The following is a 21,350-nucleotide window of genomic DNA, read 5'->3' on the forward strand; positions in this document are numbered from 1 at the left end:
GAACTGAAAGATTCACTTAAAAAAAAGAATTTTTTTTTTTTGTCTTTTTCATGACCGGTAAGGGGATCGCAACCCTTGGAAAAAATAAATAAATTTAAAAGAGCTAGCAGACAACCTTAAGCACACAAACATTCAAATCATGGGTGTTCCAGAAGAAGAGGAGAAAGGAAAAGGCATGGAAAGCCTATTCAATGAAATAATAATGGAAAATTCCCAGAAACAGGGAGAGACATGGACATTCAGACCCAGGAGGCTCAAAGATCCCCGAACAGATTCAACCCAAAAAAGATCCTCTCCAAGACACATTATAGTCAAACTGGCAAAGCTCAAAGACAGAGAATCTTAAAAGAAGCAAGAGAAAAGCATCAAGTCACCTATAAGGGAGAACCTATCAGACTAACAATAGACTTCTCAACAGAAAATCTACAGGCCAGAAGAAAACGGAATGATATACTCAAAATACTAAAAGAAAAAAAACTGGCAGCCTAGAATACTATACCCAACAAGGCTAGCCTTCAGAAATGAACAAGAAATAGTATATTTTCCAGACAAACAAAAACTGCTGGAGTTCACCACCATACGACCAGCCCTGCAAGAAATCATCAAAGGAGTCCTGTGTCTGGAATCCAAAAAACGATAACCACTACCACCAATACACAAGAAAGAATGAAACCTGCTGGAAGAACAAAAATGCAAATGAGAAGTAGAAAAAAACTAAATCTTACCACCAGAAAAAAACATAATGACAATGAAACAAAAGCTAACAAACTCTCATTCTCTTTGGATATGATAGAGGAACAATTCACTTTTCTAAAACTAGTAAGTAAAAGGGAAGAGTCAAGCATTTATCCTGTCTTTCCTATGTGAATTGTTCCTCAGGGTAACCATAAATAGCTGAAGAGGGAACATTCCTGTCTAGTGAAGTATCCCAGCTAGTAAATAAAAAGGGAATAAAATTATTAGAATATGGCATTTTGCAAACCCCTATTGAAATAATGGATCTAGCAAATGATCATCAATGTCTGCTAATGTCACAGAGAGACAATCAGACATAATGGGCCTCCTACACTAAAAATATATACCTCTGAAGCCAAATCTAACCTGAGTGAGACCAAGCCTCAGGATCCAACAACCAATCATCAGGAAATGTACGGGATGGCAGAACAAGTTAAATGACAGTACTGGGATGGAGCCAGCAAATCCAGACCTTGAGAAACTTTATGGGGTAAAGGGCAAAAAGTTAGATGAAGGGGAAACCTACAGATCAAAAGAAACTTAAGAGACAGCTGACATAGCAACCAATGCAATAAGCAGAACTTGTTTGGATCCTGATATAAACAAATGAATTGTAAGAAAGAAAGAGGGAGTGGGCTGGCCCGTGGCTCACTTGGGAGAGTATGGTGCTGATAACACCAAGGCCCCGGGTTCGGATCCCATATAGGGATGGCCGGTTCGCTCACTGGCTGAGTGTGGTGCTGACAACACCAAGTCAAGGGCTGAGATCCCCTTACCAGTCATCTTTATATGGGATAAAAAAAAGAAAAAGAAAGAAAGAGGGAGGAGGAGACAATTGGAGAAATTTAACATGTTTAATGTTTGATTATATTAATATTAAGGAAGTATTATTGATTTTTAAAATGTTATTGTATACTGCAGTTATTTCTTTTATAAAAGAGTTCTTATCTTTTAGAGATATATACTGAAATATATACAGATGAATGCATTGATTCTGGGATCTACTCAAAATCCAGGGAGAAGGCAGAAAGTGGGTGGAGGTACAAATAAGATTGACCATGAGTTATTGATTGCTGTAGCCAGATTTTTTGTATATGTATTAAATTTTTCATAGCAAAAAGTTGGAAAATAAAAATTAAAAAAAGAAAAAAAAAGCGAAGACTGCTAACCTAGAAATGCTGGAGCTCAGGGGACAAAAGGAGAGACCCATGGAGCTCATTAAAGTGGGAAAAGCCATGGTGAGAGGGTAAAGAGACCACTCTGATCATTTCAAGCCCCTGGCCTCTTCAGGACTAGCTGGTGAAGGGAGGAATGAAGCTATAGCACACAGAGCAGAAGCCAGTAAAAGCTGCAACTGAGCCATTTGTGTGAAGTTGCTTGGAGTCTGCAGGGGAGAAGAGGGCCTTGGAGTGAACCATACCAACCCCCCGGATAGTGAGACTACTGATAGGGTTCCTGTGTCCCCACATAGGAACAAGGAGCCACAGCCAACAGAACCACCATAGTGTGGTAAGTCATCTCCAGGGACCCACACACAACCTGCCCAACAGGAAGGATTTGGAATGCAGCGGCAAGGCTAGCCCACTGGGGAAACATTGGGGCACAGCATGGGCAGCTGATCTACCTTCCAATCGGCACAGGCCCACTCAGTGGAGACTGGTCAAGACAATAGAACTGCACGGGGTGCAATCTGCTTGAAAGACTCAGTCCTAGGCCAGAATTTCCACATTCCAATCGGCACAGGCCCACTCAGTGGAGACTGGTCAAGACAATAGAACTGCACGGGGTGCAGTCTGCTTGAAAGACTCAGTCCTAGGCCAGAATTTCCACATAGCCCAGGTGCTTCATACCTCACTAGTCCTGGAAGTGATGAAAACACCAACAATTAAAATATGACCCACATGAAAAGCCTTCCTCAGAGAATCAGCAGCAAAGCAGCAATTTAGCTCAACCACAGAGCTCAAGTGCTGTTCCTCACAGGAAATTCCTCCAATTATGGAATTAAATACAGGACAATAAATTGATTCCAGTGCAGTTTAAGTGGTGGTGGCAGCTAGTAATCCACCACAGAACTAGGAAAACAAAAAAACACCCACAGACCAGAGACAAAGTTCTGATATTAACCAGTAAAGATCTAACAGAGGCAGCAGTCTCCCCAAATGCCCAGACATCAATATAAAGACACAAAAATCAAGAGAAAACAGAGAAATATGACACTACCAAAAGAAACAAACAAAGCACCAGCAAAGGACCCACAGGAACAGCAAATTTATGAATTATCTGACAGAATTCAGACTAACCCTCTTTAGGATGTTCAGGGAGTTACAAGAAAATACAGATAGAAAATTTAACATCTGGAAAAGAATCCAGGAGTGGAATGAGAAACTTAACAAAAGAATTGAATCAATTAAAAAAAAATCAAATTCTAGAAATAAAGAATACATTATCTAAACTGAAAAACGCAATAGAAAACTCCAAAAGCAGACTTAATCAAACAAAGGAAAGAATCAGTGAGCTCAAAGATAGAATGTATGAAATTATCCAATCAGAGGAGTAAAAAGAAAATAGAATAAGAAAAAATGAAACAGAAATACAGCAAATATGTGACTACCTCAAGCAAAATAACCTCTGCAAAAATTAGCATATCTGAAGGACAGGAAAAAGGAAGAGACATAAAAAGCATATTCAAGGATATAATGGCTGAAAAATTTCCAAGTATGGAGAAAGATGACAGCATCCAGGTACAAGAAGCTTAGAGGTTGCTAATCAAATTCAATCCAAGGAGAAACACCCCAAAGCACATCATAATCAAATTTTAAAAAGCCAAAGCCAAAGAATACTGAAAGCAGCAAGAGAAAGAAACATAACATTCAATGGAGCTCTAATACATCTCTCAGTGGATTTCTCAGTAGAAACCCTACAGGCCAGAAGAGAATGGGATGATATACTTAGAGTACTGAAGGAAAAAGACTGTCAGCCAAAAATTCAGCATCCAGCAGTACTAACCTTCAAACATGAAGGAGAAATAAACTCTTTCCCAGACAAACAAAAGCTAAGAGAATTTGTCAACACTAGACCTGCCTTACAAAAAAATGCTGAAGGGAGTTCTTCAGTCTGAAAGACAATGACACAAAGCAGCAGCAAGAAAACACCTGAAGATTCATAACTTATTAGTAAAGTGAGTTCACACACAACCTCAGAATACTCCAAGGTCTTAAGAATAGTGAATAAACAGCTTACATCCTTAGTATGAAAACTAAAGGACAAACCTAACAAGACAATGACATAAACAACAACCATATAAGAGATAGGCAATATTAAAAAAAGATGTAACTTGAAACAACAAAATGTCAAAAAGGGGGCGGGCAGGGTGGATGATGATGAAGCATAGAGTTGACTTTGGTTTTTTTCTTTCCTTTTAGATATTAAAGTTAAGTTGTTAGTAGTCTAAAAGTAATCTGTTGTAATTATAACATGTGTTTTGTAAGCCTCATGGTAACCTAACACCTAACACTTAACACAGAGCTTATAAGACATGTACTAAATATAAATAGTGAGAAATCGAAATACACTGCTAGAGAAAAACACTCAAAGACAGTAAGATCAGGAAAAATGAAAAAATGATCAGTGAAAAAACCGAAAAAAAGTAACAAAATAACAGCAACAAATCCCTACATATGAATAATAAGCCTAAATGATTACCAACTATATTCTGCCTACAAGAAACTCACTTAATAAGGACACATACCAGCTGAAAGTGAAGAGATGGAAAAAGATATTTCATGCAAATAGAAACTAAAAAGAGCAGGAGTAACTATACTTCTATCAGATAAAATAAACTTCAAGCCAAGGGAAGTAAAAAAAAAAAAAAAAAAGATAAGGATTGTCATTATATAGTAATAAATGGATCAATTCAACAAGAGGATATAACAATTCTAAGTATATATACACACCCAATTCTGGAGCACCCAGTATATAAAGTGGTTACTATTAGATCTAACGGGAGAAACAGACTGCAACACAATAATAGATGGGAACTTTAACACCCCACTTTCAGAAAAGGACAGATCAGCCAGACAAAAAATTAACCAAGTATTAGATCTAACGGGAGAAACAGACTGCAACACAATAATAGATGGGAACTTTAACACCCCATTTTCAGAAAAGGACAGATCAGCCAGACAAAAAATTAACCAAGAAACATCAGAATCTCTACTCTAGGCTGACTGGATCTAATGGACATGTATAGAACATTTCTTCCAACAGCTACAAAATATACATTCTTCTCAGTAGTAGCACATGGAACATTCTCTAGAATAAATCACATTTTAGGTCATAGAACAAGTCTTAACAAATTTTAAAAACTGAAATCATATCAACTACCTTGTCTGACCGTGATGGAATAAAACTAGAAATCAACAACATAAGGGACACTTTCTAGTATCTACTGTACAAACACATGGAAATTAAGCAATATACTCTTAAACAACAAATGGGTCAAAGAAGAAATCAAAAAGGAAATTAAATTCCTGGAAACAAATAACACGAAAACTTAACATATGAGAACCTATGGCATACAATGAAAGCAGTCCAAAGAGGGAAGTTTATAGCAATAAATGCCTATATCAAAAAAAGAAGAAAGACTTCAAACAAACAACCTAACATTACACTTCAAGGAACTAGAAAAACAAGAACAAACCAAACCCCAAATCAACAGAAGGAGAGAAATAAAGATCAGAGGAGAAATAAATGAATTAAAGTTTAAAACAACAATACAAAAGATCAATGAAACAAGGAATCAGTTTTTCAAAAAGATAAACAAAATCCATAAACCTTTAGCTAAACTAATGAAGAAAAAGAAGACTCAAATAAATAAAATCAGAAAGGAAAAAGACATTACAACTGATACTACAGAAACACAAAGGATCATAAGAGACTATGATGCACAACTGTATGTGAACAAACTGGAATACCTAGAAGAAATGGATAAATTCTTGAACGCAAAAAAACTTACCAAGATTGAATCATAAAGAACTAGTAAACCTTAATAGACCAATAACAAGTAATGAGATTGAAGCAATAATGAAAAGTCACCCAAGAACAACAACAAAAACCCAGGACCAGATGGCTTTATTACTGAATTCTACCAAACATTTAAAGAACTAATACCAATTCTTCTCAAATTCTTCCAAAAAATTGAAGAGGAAGGAATACTTCCAAACTCACTCTACAAGGCCAACATTAACCTCATACCCAAACCCTAGAAAGATACAACCAAAAAAAGAAAACTACAGACCAATATCCCTAATGTACACAGATGTAAAGATCCTCACCACAATATTAGCAATCAGAATCAAACATACTAAAAAGATCATTCACCATGATCAAGTGGGATTCATGCCAGGGATGTAAGGATGGTTCAACATATGCAAATTGAAACATCACATAAACAGGATGAAGAAAAAAAGACCATATAATCATTTCAATAAATACAGAAAAAGTATTTGATAAAAATCCAACACCCTTTCATGATAAAAACACTAAACAAATGAGACATAGAAGGAATGTACCTCAAAACAATAAAGGCCATATATGACAAACCCACAGCTAACATCATCATGAGTGGGGAAAAGCTGAAAGCTTTTCCTCTAAGATCTGAAGCAAGACAAGGATGCCCACTTTCCCCACTCTGATTCCACATAGTATGGGAAGTTCTAGCCAGTGCAAACATGCAAAAGAAAGCAATAAAGGACATCTAAATCAGAAAGGAGGAAATCAAACTATCCCTATTTGCAGATGACATGATCATATACACAGGAAACCTTGAAGACTCCACCAAAAAATTACTAGAACTAATAAATGAATTCAGAATGAATTCAGTATAGTGATAGGATACAAAAATCGACACACAAAAATCAATAACTTTCCTATACACCAATAATGAAATAGCCAAAGAAGAAATATAGAAAGTAATTCTATTCACAATAGCTGCCAAAAAAAATGAAATATCTAGGCATAAATTTAACCAAGGAAGTGAAGACTTCTACAATGAAAACTATAAAACATTGGTGAAAAAAATTGAAGAGGATGAAAATAAATGGAAAGATATCCCATATTCACTAGTGGAAAGAATTAACATCATCAAAATATCCATATTACCCAAATGTATACATTCAATGCAAAACCAGTCTTATAATTTGTATGGAACCAAAAAGACCAAGGGTAGCTAAAGCGATCTTGAACAAGAACAACAAAGTTGGAGGAATCACACTTCCTGGCTTCAAAATATACTATAAAGCTATAGTAACCAAAACAGCATGGCATTGGCATAAAAATAGACCAATGGAATATAATAGAGAGCCCAGAAATAAACCCATACACCTACAGCCAACTGATTTTTGTCAAAGTGCCAAGAATATATGGTGAGGAAAGAACAGCCTCTTCAATAAATGGTGCTGGGAAAACTGGATGTCCACATGCAGAAGATTGAAACTAGCCCCATATCTCTCATCATACATAAAAATCAACTCAAAATAGATCAAGGACCTAAATTTAAGACAGGAAACTATAAAACTACTAAAAGAAACCATAGGGGAGATGCTACATGAAATAGGAGTGGGCAGCAATTTTTGAGCAAGACTATGATGGCACAGGCAACTAAAGCAAAAATACATAAATCAGACTACAACAAACTAAAAAGCTCCCGCACAGCAAGGGACGCTATCGACAAAGTGAAGGAACAACTGACTGAATGGGAGAAAGCATTGGCAAACTACATATCAAACAAGGATGGCACAGGCAACTAAAGCAAAAATACATAAATCAGACTACAACAAACTAAAAAGCTCCCGTACAGCAAGGGACGCTATCGACAAAGTGAAGGAACAACTGACTGAATGGGAGAAAGCATTGGCAAACTACATATCAAACAAGTGGCTAGTATCCAGAATATCTAAGGAACTCAAACAACTCTACAGCAAAAAAGCAAATAACCAAATTAAAAAATGGGTAAAGGACCTGAATAGACATTTCTCTAAAGAAGTCATACAAATGGCCAACAGCACATGAAAAAATACTAAAAATCACTAATCATTCAGGAAATGCAAATTAAAACCACAATGAGACTTCCTCTCACCCCAGTTAGAATGGCTGTTATCAACAAGACAAAATAACAAATGCTGGCAAGGATGTGGAGAAAAGAGAACCCTCCTACATTGTTGATGGGAGTGTAAATTGGTACACCATCTGTGGAAAACAGTACGAAGTTTCCTCAGAGAAATAAAATAGATCTATCTTACAATCCACCTATCTGATTATATACCCAAAGGAAATTAAATCAATGTATCAAAAAGACCTATACTTCCATGTTCATAGCAACACTATTCACAATAGCCAAGAGATGTAATCAACCTAAATGCCCATCAAAGGATGAATAGGTAAAAAAACAAACAAACCGTGGTACATATACACAATAGAATACTACTCAGCTATAAAACATACCACCAAGCACACTCTAGGATCATACCTAAATACATGCCCACTTAGTCTTTCAACATTTTTTAAGCACCTACCAAATAAAAATGGCTGAATTACTATGAGATAGAAAGTTAAATAAAAACCCAGTCTTATTTTCAGGAAACTCAATAACTAGTGGAAAAAATGAAGGTAAACAATTACAGTCTAGTGTAATAAGTTAAGAGAAAGACATGTATAATACAGTCATGGTTTAAAGGAGAGAGAGCTTAACTCTGCTTGGTTAGAGAAGGATTATTTTTCTCATATCTTCATCAAGCCCCCTTCTCTGATGGGTTCTTTTCTTCTCTACCTCCTACCAATCAGCTCAGTTCTCCTTCAGTCTTAAACCCACAAATAAACCATGTCATGATGCTTAAGCCAATACCACTCTGACATCACCTTTACTAGCAGTTTTTGAAAAGATCACCTACACTCTAGGTCTTATTCATTCATCTTTTAAGTAAGTGTAATCTTGCTTTTGATTTCCACCGTTATATTTATAACTCTCACCAAAGGTTGAGTAATCCACTCAGTACATCCAGTCCTTTTCTCAGTCCTTCTCTTTGCTACAAAACTGTGGACCTTACTCTCTTCTCAAAATTTTCTCCTTGACTTTTCTGCTACTTACTTCCCTAATGTATTTCCTCCCTCTCCTGCCATTTCTGTTCAGTTTTCACTGATTCCACTTCCATTTAATGACCGACAAAGAGAAGCATTAGACAAGATTTCATTTTGAGACATGGCTTTGGACTCCCTACCTCCTCTCTCCCACAGCAAATTCATGATAATGAGCTCTAAAGTAGAGTGGATCTGAGAAAAAAAAATCTTCAAGTTAGGCTGACTGGCTTCAGTTTCTGATTCTATCACTGACTTACTTAACTCTGCACCTCTGCCATTGCCCATCCTAGCACTCCATAAAAGAGAATGGCTTTCTAATGTCCTTTCCAATCCCACAGTTCTACAATGCTAACTGGAAAGAACATCAGATTTTTAGTCCTAACTTCTCTAATGCTCCACATCCACATTCTGCCTGTCACTTAAATGCCGACATGATATGTTAACACAGATATGTTAATAGCCTGTTTTTTTTTAAAAAAAAAAAAAAGGTTATTCTTTATGATTGCTAAGAAAAGCCTCTAATTCTCTTTTTCTAGATTCCCTATTAAATTTGTTCATGGCAGTTTCTAACCCCAAAAACTAAATCTCCAAAACAACTACTTCCTTTAAGTTACCAATTAATGTTTATGCACTGGTGCTACCATTACCCTAAGCTTAAAACCTTAATAATCCTATATATTTTCTGCCTTTTATTTATGCATTCTGTCTTCCTAATTCTCAACCTTCCCTCAAGGCCTAATTCAAAGAGCACCTGTTCCAGAGAGTGTTCCTTGGCCTGCCCAGCTGGTGATAGTCTTCCCCTCGTCAGAAGACCCCAAAGGCTCTATGTGTACCTCCTGTAACACTTGGCTTATGTCTTCCTCCAGACCCTGGTTCTGTGGGAGCAGGATTTACATCTGATTCTTCCTTGCATCCCCCCATATTACCTTGAATGCTGCCATGCCCAGAGTAAGTACTGAAAAACTGTAACATTTGAATTGAATTAACTAAACTCAGTCTGAACTTTGGACACAGAAGAAGCAGTAACGTTTTCTCAAGTAATAATTTTCTTCAAGACTCTAATGTAGTGTTCTTCTTAAGGTAAGGAAGCAGAAGCTCCTCTTCAACTCTTTCAAAATCCCAGTCAACTCAAAAGTACACTATAGATAATTGTCCTTGCAATGTCACAATATTTATTTTTTTAAAATGGTAGACTTACTATGAGAAATTGGTAACGGGCCACAAATAAATGATTACATCATGTAATGATGAATGTACTAATTATCCTGATTTGAGGATCATGTATATTGCACACAGGTATTGATATTCAATGCTGTACCCAGCAGATATGTACATCAATGCTGTTTCAATTAAAAATTAATTAATTAAAAAAATAAAATAGTAGAATTACTAAAAGATGTACTCAAATATTTGGTTTTACAATTTGAGCATTTCTTTTTTATTTAAATTATTCACAAGATAAAGTATTTTGACAAACTATTAGATCTAATGGACTACCCTTAGAAGTGCAGATTAAACATAGCAATAATTGATGCCTATCAGAAAGCCCAGCCAGTACACAGTACATCATCATCTTCTCAGAAAACAATTTCCCAAAATAAAATATGCTGTCATTAATTTTCAGCTTCATTAATAGGCTTCAATGCATTGCTCTAAAAATTTATTTTTTTAAATGTGGTCCTCAATTGAGGTAGTAAAACAAATGGAGGGAAATGAAAGGTTTCCAGCTTCCTTTATTACCAAGAAAAATAAAAATGCAGCCTAGGAGACAGAAGAACTAGAATTTCCCAAGAGTCTAAACCAGAAAAGACAAGGCTTTAGCTTAATTCATCTAGAAGATAGGATGTCTGGTGTGAAACCTGACAAGTAGTAGACAGTATCTCTGCAAGAACATTAAATAAAACTGAAAGGATCCGTCTGATGCCTCATTACTGAGGACGCACAGCAGAATCCGACCTACCTGGTTTATCCCTCCGGAAGAGATCTTGTATGACTGCAACTTTTGCTTCAGCAGCTCTGGATCACTGTGACGGAATGGGCACCCTGACAACAAAAAACAAGCCAGCATATCAACAAGATTATTTACCCAGGGCTTAGTACAATACCACACTCAAGAGACTGTCTAAGCTCCCCTTAATTGTCTAACAGCTTATTATTTAAAAAGTTAATTGCCTTTGGGTGCAACTGCTTTCCTCTCTTTATCTAAATGACAACTTAGCTATACAGTTATCAGGGTACCACAGGCACAAGAGTTACATAAAACAGTGCAGACTTCTCAGGCTCAGATGCCCATTAGCTAGGAAAAGGAAAACCATTTTAAATGTGCTACTTGCTAATAATAATCACAAAATAGCTACAATAGTTTATCTAAAAACTTTATACAATCTTACTTTTTCTAGTCTAAAAAATTACATAAAAAGCATATGAGAGAAGGGAGATAATGTAAACAAAAAGAAAAATGTGTAAATTCTGAGAAATATAAAAATTTCACATCATTTCCTAATGTAAATTCTCTGCCTATTTCCTGTAGAGCAGAATCCATATAAATTTAGAGGAACCACAAGGGTAATCAGAAGGACAAATAGAAAACTGTTTCATTGAAAAAAAAAAAAAACTTATAGTATATGTATGTCATCTCGATGTTATTTTATGAGAAAAAGATGGACTACTAGCAATTATGCATAAAGAAGAACACAGAAAAAATGAAATGTAAAAGTTGTGCTAAGCCAAAATCTGAAAAAGTTAAGATATTTTAATAAAAAAACTACAATGGTATTTGAAAATTTAATACAGGAAAGCCTGATTTTTTTTCAGTCACACAGATGACAGATCTGTAAGTTAGAAAGAATTATGCATTTTTAAAGACATCAATGGGAAATTGGTTGATGATAAAATAATGGAAAAGAGCCAGAATGCCAAACAAATATATTTACCAAAAAAACTTAACTATGAATAAAAACATTTATTATAACACTATGGACTCCTACAAACTATGAAATTTACAAAATTTACAGTATATACTTTATTCAGATTAAAATTGTAATAATTTTTAGTACAAGGAAACAACTTGAGAAACTGTATAATACATGGTTAAGAGTCTGGAGTTATACTACCCAGATTTGAATCTCAGTTTACCACTTACTATTTGAGAGATCTTAGGCAAATTTTTAACCAAAATTTACAGTATATACTTTATTCAGATTAAAATTGTAATAATTTTTAGTACAAGGAAACATCTTGAGAAACTATAATACATGGTTAAGAGTCTGGAGTTATACTACCCAGATTTGAATCTCAGTTTACCACTTACTATTTGAGAGATCTTAGGCAAATTTTTAACATTATGGTTGACTCAGCTTCACTTCCTATCAAGTAAGGGAAATGACAGCACTCACCTCACAACTTTCTTATGAGAATGGAATACAAAGCTCTTATATGCACATAGTAAGCACTCAACATGTGTTAGCTATCATTATTATTCTCAAAAAAACTGATAATAACAAAAGATCTCAATAAGAAATAAATTAGTATGTACATGGAATATTGGTTAAGCCCAGAATTATTAAAAGGTACAGAAAAAAGACTAAATTGAATTACCCAAATTACATATGAAATATATGAAAGTTCAGAAATGACAAAGTCAAGAAGAAACTGAAAATTTCCAGAGTGTTAATGAACACAAAAATGTCTTTTGAAGCTATGCTCACTATAAGTAGAAAACATAAGAAATAAACTTAAAGAAGCTGGTGTTATTTCAACAGATGAGGTAAAGAAAATACAACGTATCAACACCTACTTTGTTTCTTCCACATCAAAAAGAATGAAATTAGAAAGGTCAAAGAAGATAACAGAAGATGAGGTGAATGCACACACAACTAATGTTAATTACAGCTAAGGATTTGAGAAAGTTTCCCAATATACATTTGCCATAGAGATGGAGAAACATAGGCCAGAATATAGTTATACCTACATAGATTCATAACTGGTTGAACATTGTTGCAGGTACAGTTGGTTAATGAGATAATGTCAACCTAGGGGACTAAATAACTTTGCAAATAACATAAAACAAAAAAGGATAGACTCCCGTCTCTAGTCAGGCATGTAAGGAGCTTAGAAGTTGCCACTCCATCCTAAACAAGAAAAAGCTGAACAAACTGAAAAATCAACTCTTTTTGGATCCGACAGAGAAATGAGGTCATGGGGCAAACCATGTCCCTCAAAATTAGAGAGGGACAGGCAAATACACAGAATCACAACTTGCCAGAGCAGAAATCCACAAGCAGAACCTCCAACGGAACCAGTGCTGGGGTAGGAAAACCTAAACTAAAATTGATAAATTGGTGGAATCTCAGTGTGGGCATGTCTGAAAGTTAAAAATTCCAAGGGGATCCAGTCATAGGGGGCTTCAACATTTTTGTGAGTTTTACCTCTAGGAGCACTACCAGGTTCTCAGTGAATGTCTGACAAAAATATCCTCCTGCTTCCAGCAGGGGGAAGGAAAAATAAGCCATTTTGAAATACACCAGAGCATTCTGTTCTTGACAAGGTCTGACCTCAGGAGAAACTATTTTTACCAGAGCCCTGCTGGGGTTTTATCAGAATCTACCATACTTGGGGGAAGGGTAATTCTAACCTCCTCTAGCCCAACTCTAACCCCAACTCTAAACTCCTCTAGCCATCCTGCTCCACCACGGAGGGAAAAAACTGCAAAACACCTAGTGAAGTTCACAGTTTGAAGACACTAAACAAGCATCAGAACCGGAGTTATATATGGCAGGGATGTTGGAATGAGGAGAACAGGAATTTAGAACAACTATGATTCATATGCTAAGGGCTCTATTTGAAAAAGTAGACAACATGCAAGAACACATATTAATGTTAGCAGAGAGATAATGCTAGAGATCAAAAACACTAACAGAAATGAAGAATGTCTCTGATGGGCTTGATAGCAGAATGAACACAGCTGAGGAAAATTCTTGAATCTTGGGGATATGACAATAAAAACTTCTGAAACAAAAAAGCAATGAGAAAAAACCCTGAGAAGAACAGAACAGAATATATAAGAACTGTGGAACAAGTATAAAACGTGTAACATACACATAAATGGAATCCCAAAAGGTGAAGAAAGAAAGAAGTGGAAGCACAGACTGGGAGAAAATATCTGCAAAAAACACACCTGATAAACTACTGTTATCCAAAACACACAAAGAAGTCTAAAAATTTAACAATAAGAAAACAAACAAACTGATTGAAAAATGGGCAAAGGACCTGAACAGACCCCTCACTAAAGAAGATACACACATGGCAAGTAAGCATATGAAAAGACTTCAATGTCACATGTCATTAGGGAATTGTAAATTAAAACAACAATGAAATACCACTACACATCTATTAGAATGGCCAAAATCCAAAATAATGACATCACCAAATGCTGACAACGATTTTGAGCAAAAGGAACTCTCATTCATTGCTGGTGGGAATGCAAATGGTACAGCCACTCTGGAAGACAATTTTGCAGTTTCTTGCAAAACTAAACATAGTCTTATACAATACGGCAATCACACTCCTTTGTTATTAACCCAAATGAAATGAAAACTTATACCTACACAAAAAACTACACATACTGTTTACAGCAGCTTTATTCATAACTGTGAAAACTTGGAAGCAACCAAAATGTCCTTCAGTAAATAAATGGATAATCTGTGGTACATCCAGACAATAGAATAGTATTCAATGCTAAAAAGAAATGAGCTATCAAGCCATGAAAAGACATGGAGGAAACTTAAATGCACATTACCAAGTGACAGAAGCCAATCTGAAAAGGCCACATACTGTATTATTCCAACTATATGACATTCTATAAAAAGCAAAACTACTGAGACAGTTGAAAGATCAGTGGTTGCCATGCATTAGGGGGAGAGAGAGGTAAATAGGCAGAGCACAGAGGATTTTTAGGGCCATGGAACTATTCTGTAGGATACTACAGTGGTGGATACATGTCATTATAAATTTGTCCAAACCCATACAATATACAACACAATTAGAGCAAACCCTAATGTAAACTATGGGCTTTATTTAATAATGATGTGTCAATGTAGGTTCATTATGCAACAAATGTACCACTGTGGTGAGGGATGTCAATAGTGGGACAGGTTGTGCATGTGTGGGATCAGGAAGATATATGGAAACTCTGCACCTTCTGCTTAGTTTTACTGTGGACCTAATCAGCTCTAAAAAATAAAGTTTACCAATTTTTTTAAACAAGGTATAGGTAAATGTGTCCAGTAAATAATATGAGTTCACTGTTTGCTAAGTATAGTATTTCTTGACAGAGAGTTTAAATTAAAAACTCAATAAAACAAACACATAGAATGCACTGGAATAAACAATGTACAATTTAACAGGAATAAGAAATAAAAGGTCCTGCATTTAGGGTAGTAAAAATTAAATAAGTGACAAATTCTAAGACCTGGAAATTCACAGAAAGAATCCCCAGGAGTTTTAGTTGGTCACAAGCTCAGCTGTAAGTTAACTGCCTGCTGAGACTGCTATACTAAGAAACGCTACAGCCTTCCTCAATACAAGTAGCTGAGTCCATGGCTTTCAAACTTTAGGAGACATAAAAATCACCCAAGAAACTTGCAAACAAAGTCTGATTTTTATGTCTACGGTTGGGACCTGAGAATCTGCATTTCTAAATGGTACCTAAAGGGACTCTGACACAAGTGGTAAGAACCACTCACTGTCTGTCACCAGCACTGGCCACCTCTTCAGCTATTAAATAATGAATGTATAGGCATTTTTTAACCTCTGGACACATGAAGCATCTTTTTAAAACGTTACTTGTGATTATTTAATCTTTAACAGCCTGAAAGTGTGTAACCTTTTTAAAACTGTGTTTCATTTAAGATTCTAAAACAAAAAAAAGTTTTGACAGATACTGTGGTAAGCACTAGTAGTCTGGAAAATCTAGTGATATGAACTATTAAATAATTCTTTGATATACCAAATGAGGCACTTTTCCAAGTATGCTTAGAGAACTGTTTTAGAAAAAAGTTGTTGAACTCAGAAGTCTATAGAAAACAGTTTGACACAGATTTTTTTAAAAACTAACAACTCGGGGCCGGCCCGGTGGCGCACTGGAAGGTGCGCCGCTTGGGAGTGTGGCGGCGCTCCCGCCGAGGGTTCGGATCCCATGTGGAGACCGGTTCCCGCTCACTGGCTGAGCGCGGTGCGGGCGCAACACCAAGGGTTGCGATCCCGTTGCCGGTCCCGGTCCGGTACGGGCGCGACACTGAGGGTTGCGATCCGGTGCCAGTCACGAAAAAAGATAAAAAGGAAAAAAAAAACCTAACAACTCAGGCAAATTGACAGATATTGTTGATACCATGATTTGTTAAATTGCTCACTTAATCTTTGTTGGTTAATCAGTAATAGTAGAGTCACGAAAAAAGATAAAAAGGAAAAAAAAAACCTAACAACTCAGGCAAATTGACAGATATCGTTGATACCATGATTTGTTAAATTGCTCACTTAATCTTTGTTGGTTAATCAGTAATAGTAGTGAAAATAAAACACACTTTTCCTTAGTAGTCTTTTGAAAACTGATCAATCTACTATTCCAAAATTAGAGTTTTCCAGTTTCAAAAAGCTTTGAAAAACTTATATCCCTCTTCTAAGACACTTGCAGAACAAGAGAAAGACAGAGAACAGCAGGTGAAGGGGGAAACTCAGAACTGAAAAGCCCAGTCCAGCACAAACTGAAGTACAGCTGAATGAATTTCTCTTGCCTGACCTAGTTCAGTAATAAGACAAATCACTGTAGGAGTAATGGAGCTCTAGCTTGACACTGATGACTGACATAAGCTACAAACTAGGTCCTGTCAGTAATGCAAAAAGCCATTACGTTGTCTCAGTGTTTCCTACAGAGCTCTTGGGTTTCTGTACTTCTGCAGTATATCCAGTGGAAGCACTCACTTACCATGATAATCCCCTTGGCCTGGTGGATTGGTTAGAATAATCTTCAGGCAACTGAAAGGTGTATAGTCTGTCCTCTTGCCTTCCTTTCCGAAGCTATGACGGATATTGTAAGAGTAACCTTTATCAAACTGATTGGGAGAAAAAGAAGAGACAGTCAGCCCATATTGTATTAGTGATGTCAGCAGTTCTAGCTAGAATCAGAGTGCAAAATGACATTTGCTAGAATAAATTCAGCATTCACAGGCAGATGTACATACACACCAGATATATCACTGGGGTCCTTTATGATTCAAATAATTTCTTTTTTACAGAAAGGTGGAAAACTTAGGTAGAAGACAGCTAATGTTACTTATATGTTTAAAGATAAGGATAACCCTTTCCTGAGAAGAATAATCAATTTGCCATTTCTTAGTTTGATTCCAGAGATTATACCAAATATAAATCAGTTTAGTCTCTTCTCTGCTCTCCTTCCCCTAGTTCTCCCTGAATTCCCACATCCTACCCATTCTATTTCTGAAATTCCTCAAAATAATTAATCCCTTCCTCTGCATTTCCACTACACAAAGCAAGTAGTCAGCAAATGCTTGATGAATGAATGAACTACTGCAATTGACTCCTACCTGGAATCCCTGCCTCCATGTTTATAAAACAAGCTAATGGGATGGGAGAGACTTTGTAATGGGGAAGACAGGAGGAAAAAAAAAAGAAACTAACATTAAAAGGTGATTAAAAGCCAGGCAATTTGCTAGGTGCTTTTAAAAATGTAATGTCATTTAATCATTTAAGTCATCACAACTCTGTTATATGAGAAAGTTGAAGTTCAAAGAAACTAAGCAATGTGACATAGTACAACTATTAAATGAATGACAGAGTTGAAAATCACATGCAGGTAAGTCTAATTCCAAAGCCCATGTTCTTTCCACAATATTGCACTTTCTCAAAAATAAGGCATTTAAAAGTCATAAGTTCCAATTAAATCTTTTTAGGACATAATTTCTATCTTTCAGACTCTATTTCAAAAGCCACTTCATCTCAGAGCCCAAAGTCTACAGAAGAAGTCTCCTCTTCTCCCAGACAGCATTTTACCTATACCTATACATCTCTAAAAGATTTATCCTCATTACATATTTGATTTGTATGACACTTATCTCTATTTCTCTTATGACACTTATCACTATTTTCTATTGATCACCTAATTCACATAGGTGATTAGCTCCTCCTGGATGATAAGCTCCTGGAGGTAAGATCTGTCTGTTGGATCTTTGTACACCCAGCTCAGTACCAGCATGCATGAAAAAATGAACTAATTGAATGTGGAAGGATTCCTTGATCTCCTACAGCATTTGAAAGGTTACCATACATTATTTTGCTTCTATTAAATGTTTTCCACTGTCTGGTGGTTGGTGATTTTCTAATTCCACTATTAGGTGACACCCATTGGGCACAGAAACCCATACTCCATTGGTCAACGAAAGGCAGACCATGTACCTTTGACAAGATGTTTGACAACAGTAAGTGTTCAATACTGGTAGAATCTTAGACAAAAACAAAAACCCAACTTCCTTGGGCAGGAGGTGGGGGTAAAGATGGGTATCCCATAAAAAGTGATCATTTGTGCAAAAAATATAGACCTGAAACCAAGTTTCTAAAATGAATTTTAGTGTATGGCAAATGAGAGATTTAATCAAAAATTTATCTTCTACTCTGAAAAATACATGTTTACAAGAAAAACTACCATATTTATACTGAGCACAATCTCAGACTACCACCTGCTTTTACTACGCAGTGATCTCTTCAAGCTTTCAAAAACAGACTTCTCAGAAGCTGTGAGTGATCTGTGGAGCATGTCAAATGTTCCCACATGATACTTAAACAATACTTGCTAAATAGTGAGAAGCCAGAGAGCCCAAGTAACAAGTCATTTTGAAAGGATAATATTTTCAAGGTTCTCCCTATAATAATTACAGTGAAACGGCTATAAAGAAGTAACTTTTTACTTCCATGATTCCTTAAGTTTAACTTATAAAGTAGATACTCTAGAAAGTTTAGAGAATGATTATTCAGCAAATTTTCATACATGAAATGACTGAGCATAATACTAGAAAGTATTATTATGTAGACAGAAATTAAAATAGATTATTTTGAGGTTCTAAATGATTATGCATATTGGCAGTGAATCGAAACTTAAAAGAAATACAAAAGCGAGCAGACCATGTTTTGGAAAACAGCTAAATCTGTCCAATTTGAAGTGACCCCAAAGCACCTCAGCATAGCAGAGTTGCCCTTTGCTTCCTTTCTCTGGGCTCACACTAAGAGGCTACACACAGATAGGAGGGTTGTTGGAGATCTCAAGCTTGTATGCAGAGAGACCTAGAAAAGAATCCCCAGCCTGCCCACATATAAAAGGTGTGACTTCAACCCTCAGTTTTCCTTATCTATAGGGACAGTAACATTAATGCATTAAGTCGCTGTGATGGTTAAATTAAAACACTAAGCAGGGTGCCTGTGACATCCTTTGTTCAGATATTAGCTGCTATTGGTAAGAAAAAAAGAAAAATATTTTGATGTCCAAATTTAAACATTGACTATGCTACTGATAAAGCCTTCTACCATGAATAGATATTCACAGAATCTTTACATAAAGGGCTAGGAGGATAAAAGATGCATTGAACTATTTAATTAAATTTCTAGTCATCTGCTTAAAATGTCCTCCCTTCTTCAAACTCCCATCCACAACTCTGACAAACTATTCATATAAACCTGGATCAAATGTCATTTCCACTGTGGAACTTTCCCAAGCACTCCAGGCAAAGGATATTGCTTCCTCAAAAGGACACACAGCAGCAGTTTGTACAGCACTGTATATTTCTTGTTGCAATAGAATTTATTTTTGTATATATCATTTCTAAACTATGAATTTCCTAAGAGCAGGGACCTGGTTGTGTGTGGACTCATCCTAGCATGCCCACTTAGTATTAGACATAATATCAAAAAAATTGCCCAATCATTGCAAATTCATATTGCTGTGCTATTTTGTTCTTCTTGACTGCTTTTCTTCTCCATCATAACAACAACAAAGATTGGACAAGAGTTCAAATGATACCCTCTATAGAGTATGGTGGACATATTAAAAGACAATAAATTTAATAAATTTTACTTCTCTTCCAAAAATCTGCTCAGTATAGTGGAACTGGGCCTCATTCCCACAGGGGAGACCAGGGGGCTTCCATCGGTGGCTTGGTCATTGCCAAGCTGGGTGCAGATGTCAGGGGATGTAGCAAAAGCCCTTGCCCCACCCCCATCATCCCAGCTTGGGAACCCAGGGCCCTTCTTGCTGTGGCTCGGTGGTTGTGGCTGGACTGGTTGCAGGTGTCAGAGGGGCATGGCCGAGGCCCCCCACCACCCTGGCTCAGGAGATCCTGGGGTGCTTGCTGATGTGGCTTGGTGGTCATCGCTGGGCTATTTGCCCGTGTTGGGGGGGGGCATGGCTGAGGCCCTCAGACCCCCACCGCCCCAGCTCAGGAGAGCCCGGAGCACTTTTTTGCAGTGGCTTAGTGGTCGTTGCTGGGCTGGTTGTGCATGTCAAGGGGCATGACTGAGGTCCTTGGCCCTCCCCCTTCTCTGGCTTGGTAGCCCAGGGGACTTCTGGTCCTTCTAGGTATTATAGGTGTTCTTTGGTGAAATGAGACCTTTACTGGTTAATATCAATCTTTGTCTCTGGTTGTGGGTACTTTGTTTTTTCTTTCACTTCTGTGTTGGATTATTTGCTGTTCCCACCATGTAAACTCTGTGCTGAAACTAATTTGTTGTCCTTTCCATACTTCTAAAATGGGGGAACTTCCTGTGGGGACCAGTACTTGAGCTCTGTGGTTGAGGTAAATTGCTGTTTTGCTGCTGATTCCCTAGGGAAACCTTTTTGTGCAGTTCAGGTTTTAACAGTTGACTTTATAGGTACTTCCCGTCTTTGAGATCCGGTGTACCTGTGTTGTGTAGAAACACTGGGCTGGGCCTGATTCTTTTCAGCAAACTGCACCCCACACAATTCTATATTCCTGACCAGTCTCCTCTGAGTGGTCCTACGCTGATTGGGGGCAGATCAACTGTACTTGCTGTGCCACAGTGTTCCCCTGGTGGGCCTACCTCCCCCATTACCTGTGCTCCAGTCCCTTGCAATGACTCACTGGCCTCTGAGTGGCTTCTTTTTCTCAGTTGTGGCTCCTCGCTCCTATGTGGGTCCACGGGAACCTTATTTGTGGTCTTGCTGGCTTGGGGGCACCAAGGCTCTCTTTTCCTCTGCCACCTCCAAGCAATTTCATCCAAAAGGCACAGCTGCTGCTTTTGCCAGCTCCTGCTCTGTGTGCTCAGCAGCTCCAGCCTGGAAGCGGCTGGGGCTCGAAATGGTCACAGCGGTTTTTTCTTTCTTTCATCATGGCTTCTCCCACCTTCATGCACTCCTTAGGTGTCTCCTCTTCTTCCCCTGAGCTCTAGCAGCCCCAGCTTGG

The 21,350-nt window shown here is 37.1% G+C and overlaps 1 protein-coding gene across 1 annotated transcript in view; it reads right to left on the reverse strand.

Moving 5' to 3' along the window:
- Positions 1–21,350, reverse strand: part of LOC103604870 (DNA primase large subunit) — a gene marked incomplete at its 5' end in the record, with an annotated part of 109,421 nt that overhangs the window by 34,196 nt on the left and 53,875 nt on the right. Inside the window, 2 exons of the mRNA XM_008589448.1 lie at positions 10,829–10,911; positions 16,850–16,976. Coding sequence (XP_008587670.1) covers positions 10,829–10,911; positions 16,850–16,976 — 210 coding nt within the window. The remainder of the gene's footprint in view (positions 1–10,828; positions 10,912–16,849; positions 16,977–21,350) is intronic.

The sequence above is a fragment of the Galeopterus variegatus genome, unplaced genomic scaffold, assembly GCF_000696425.1.
Source record: "Galeopterus variegatus unplaced genomic scaffold, G_variegatus-3.0.2 Scaffold5453, whole genome shotgun sequence".
Taxonomy (NCBI): domain Eukaryota; kingdom Metazoa; phylum Chordata; class Mammalia; order Dermoptera; family Cynocephalidae; genus Galeopterus; species Galeopterus variegatus.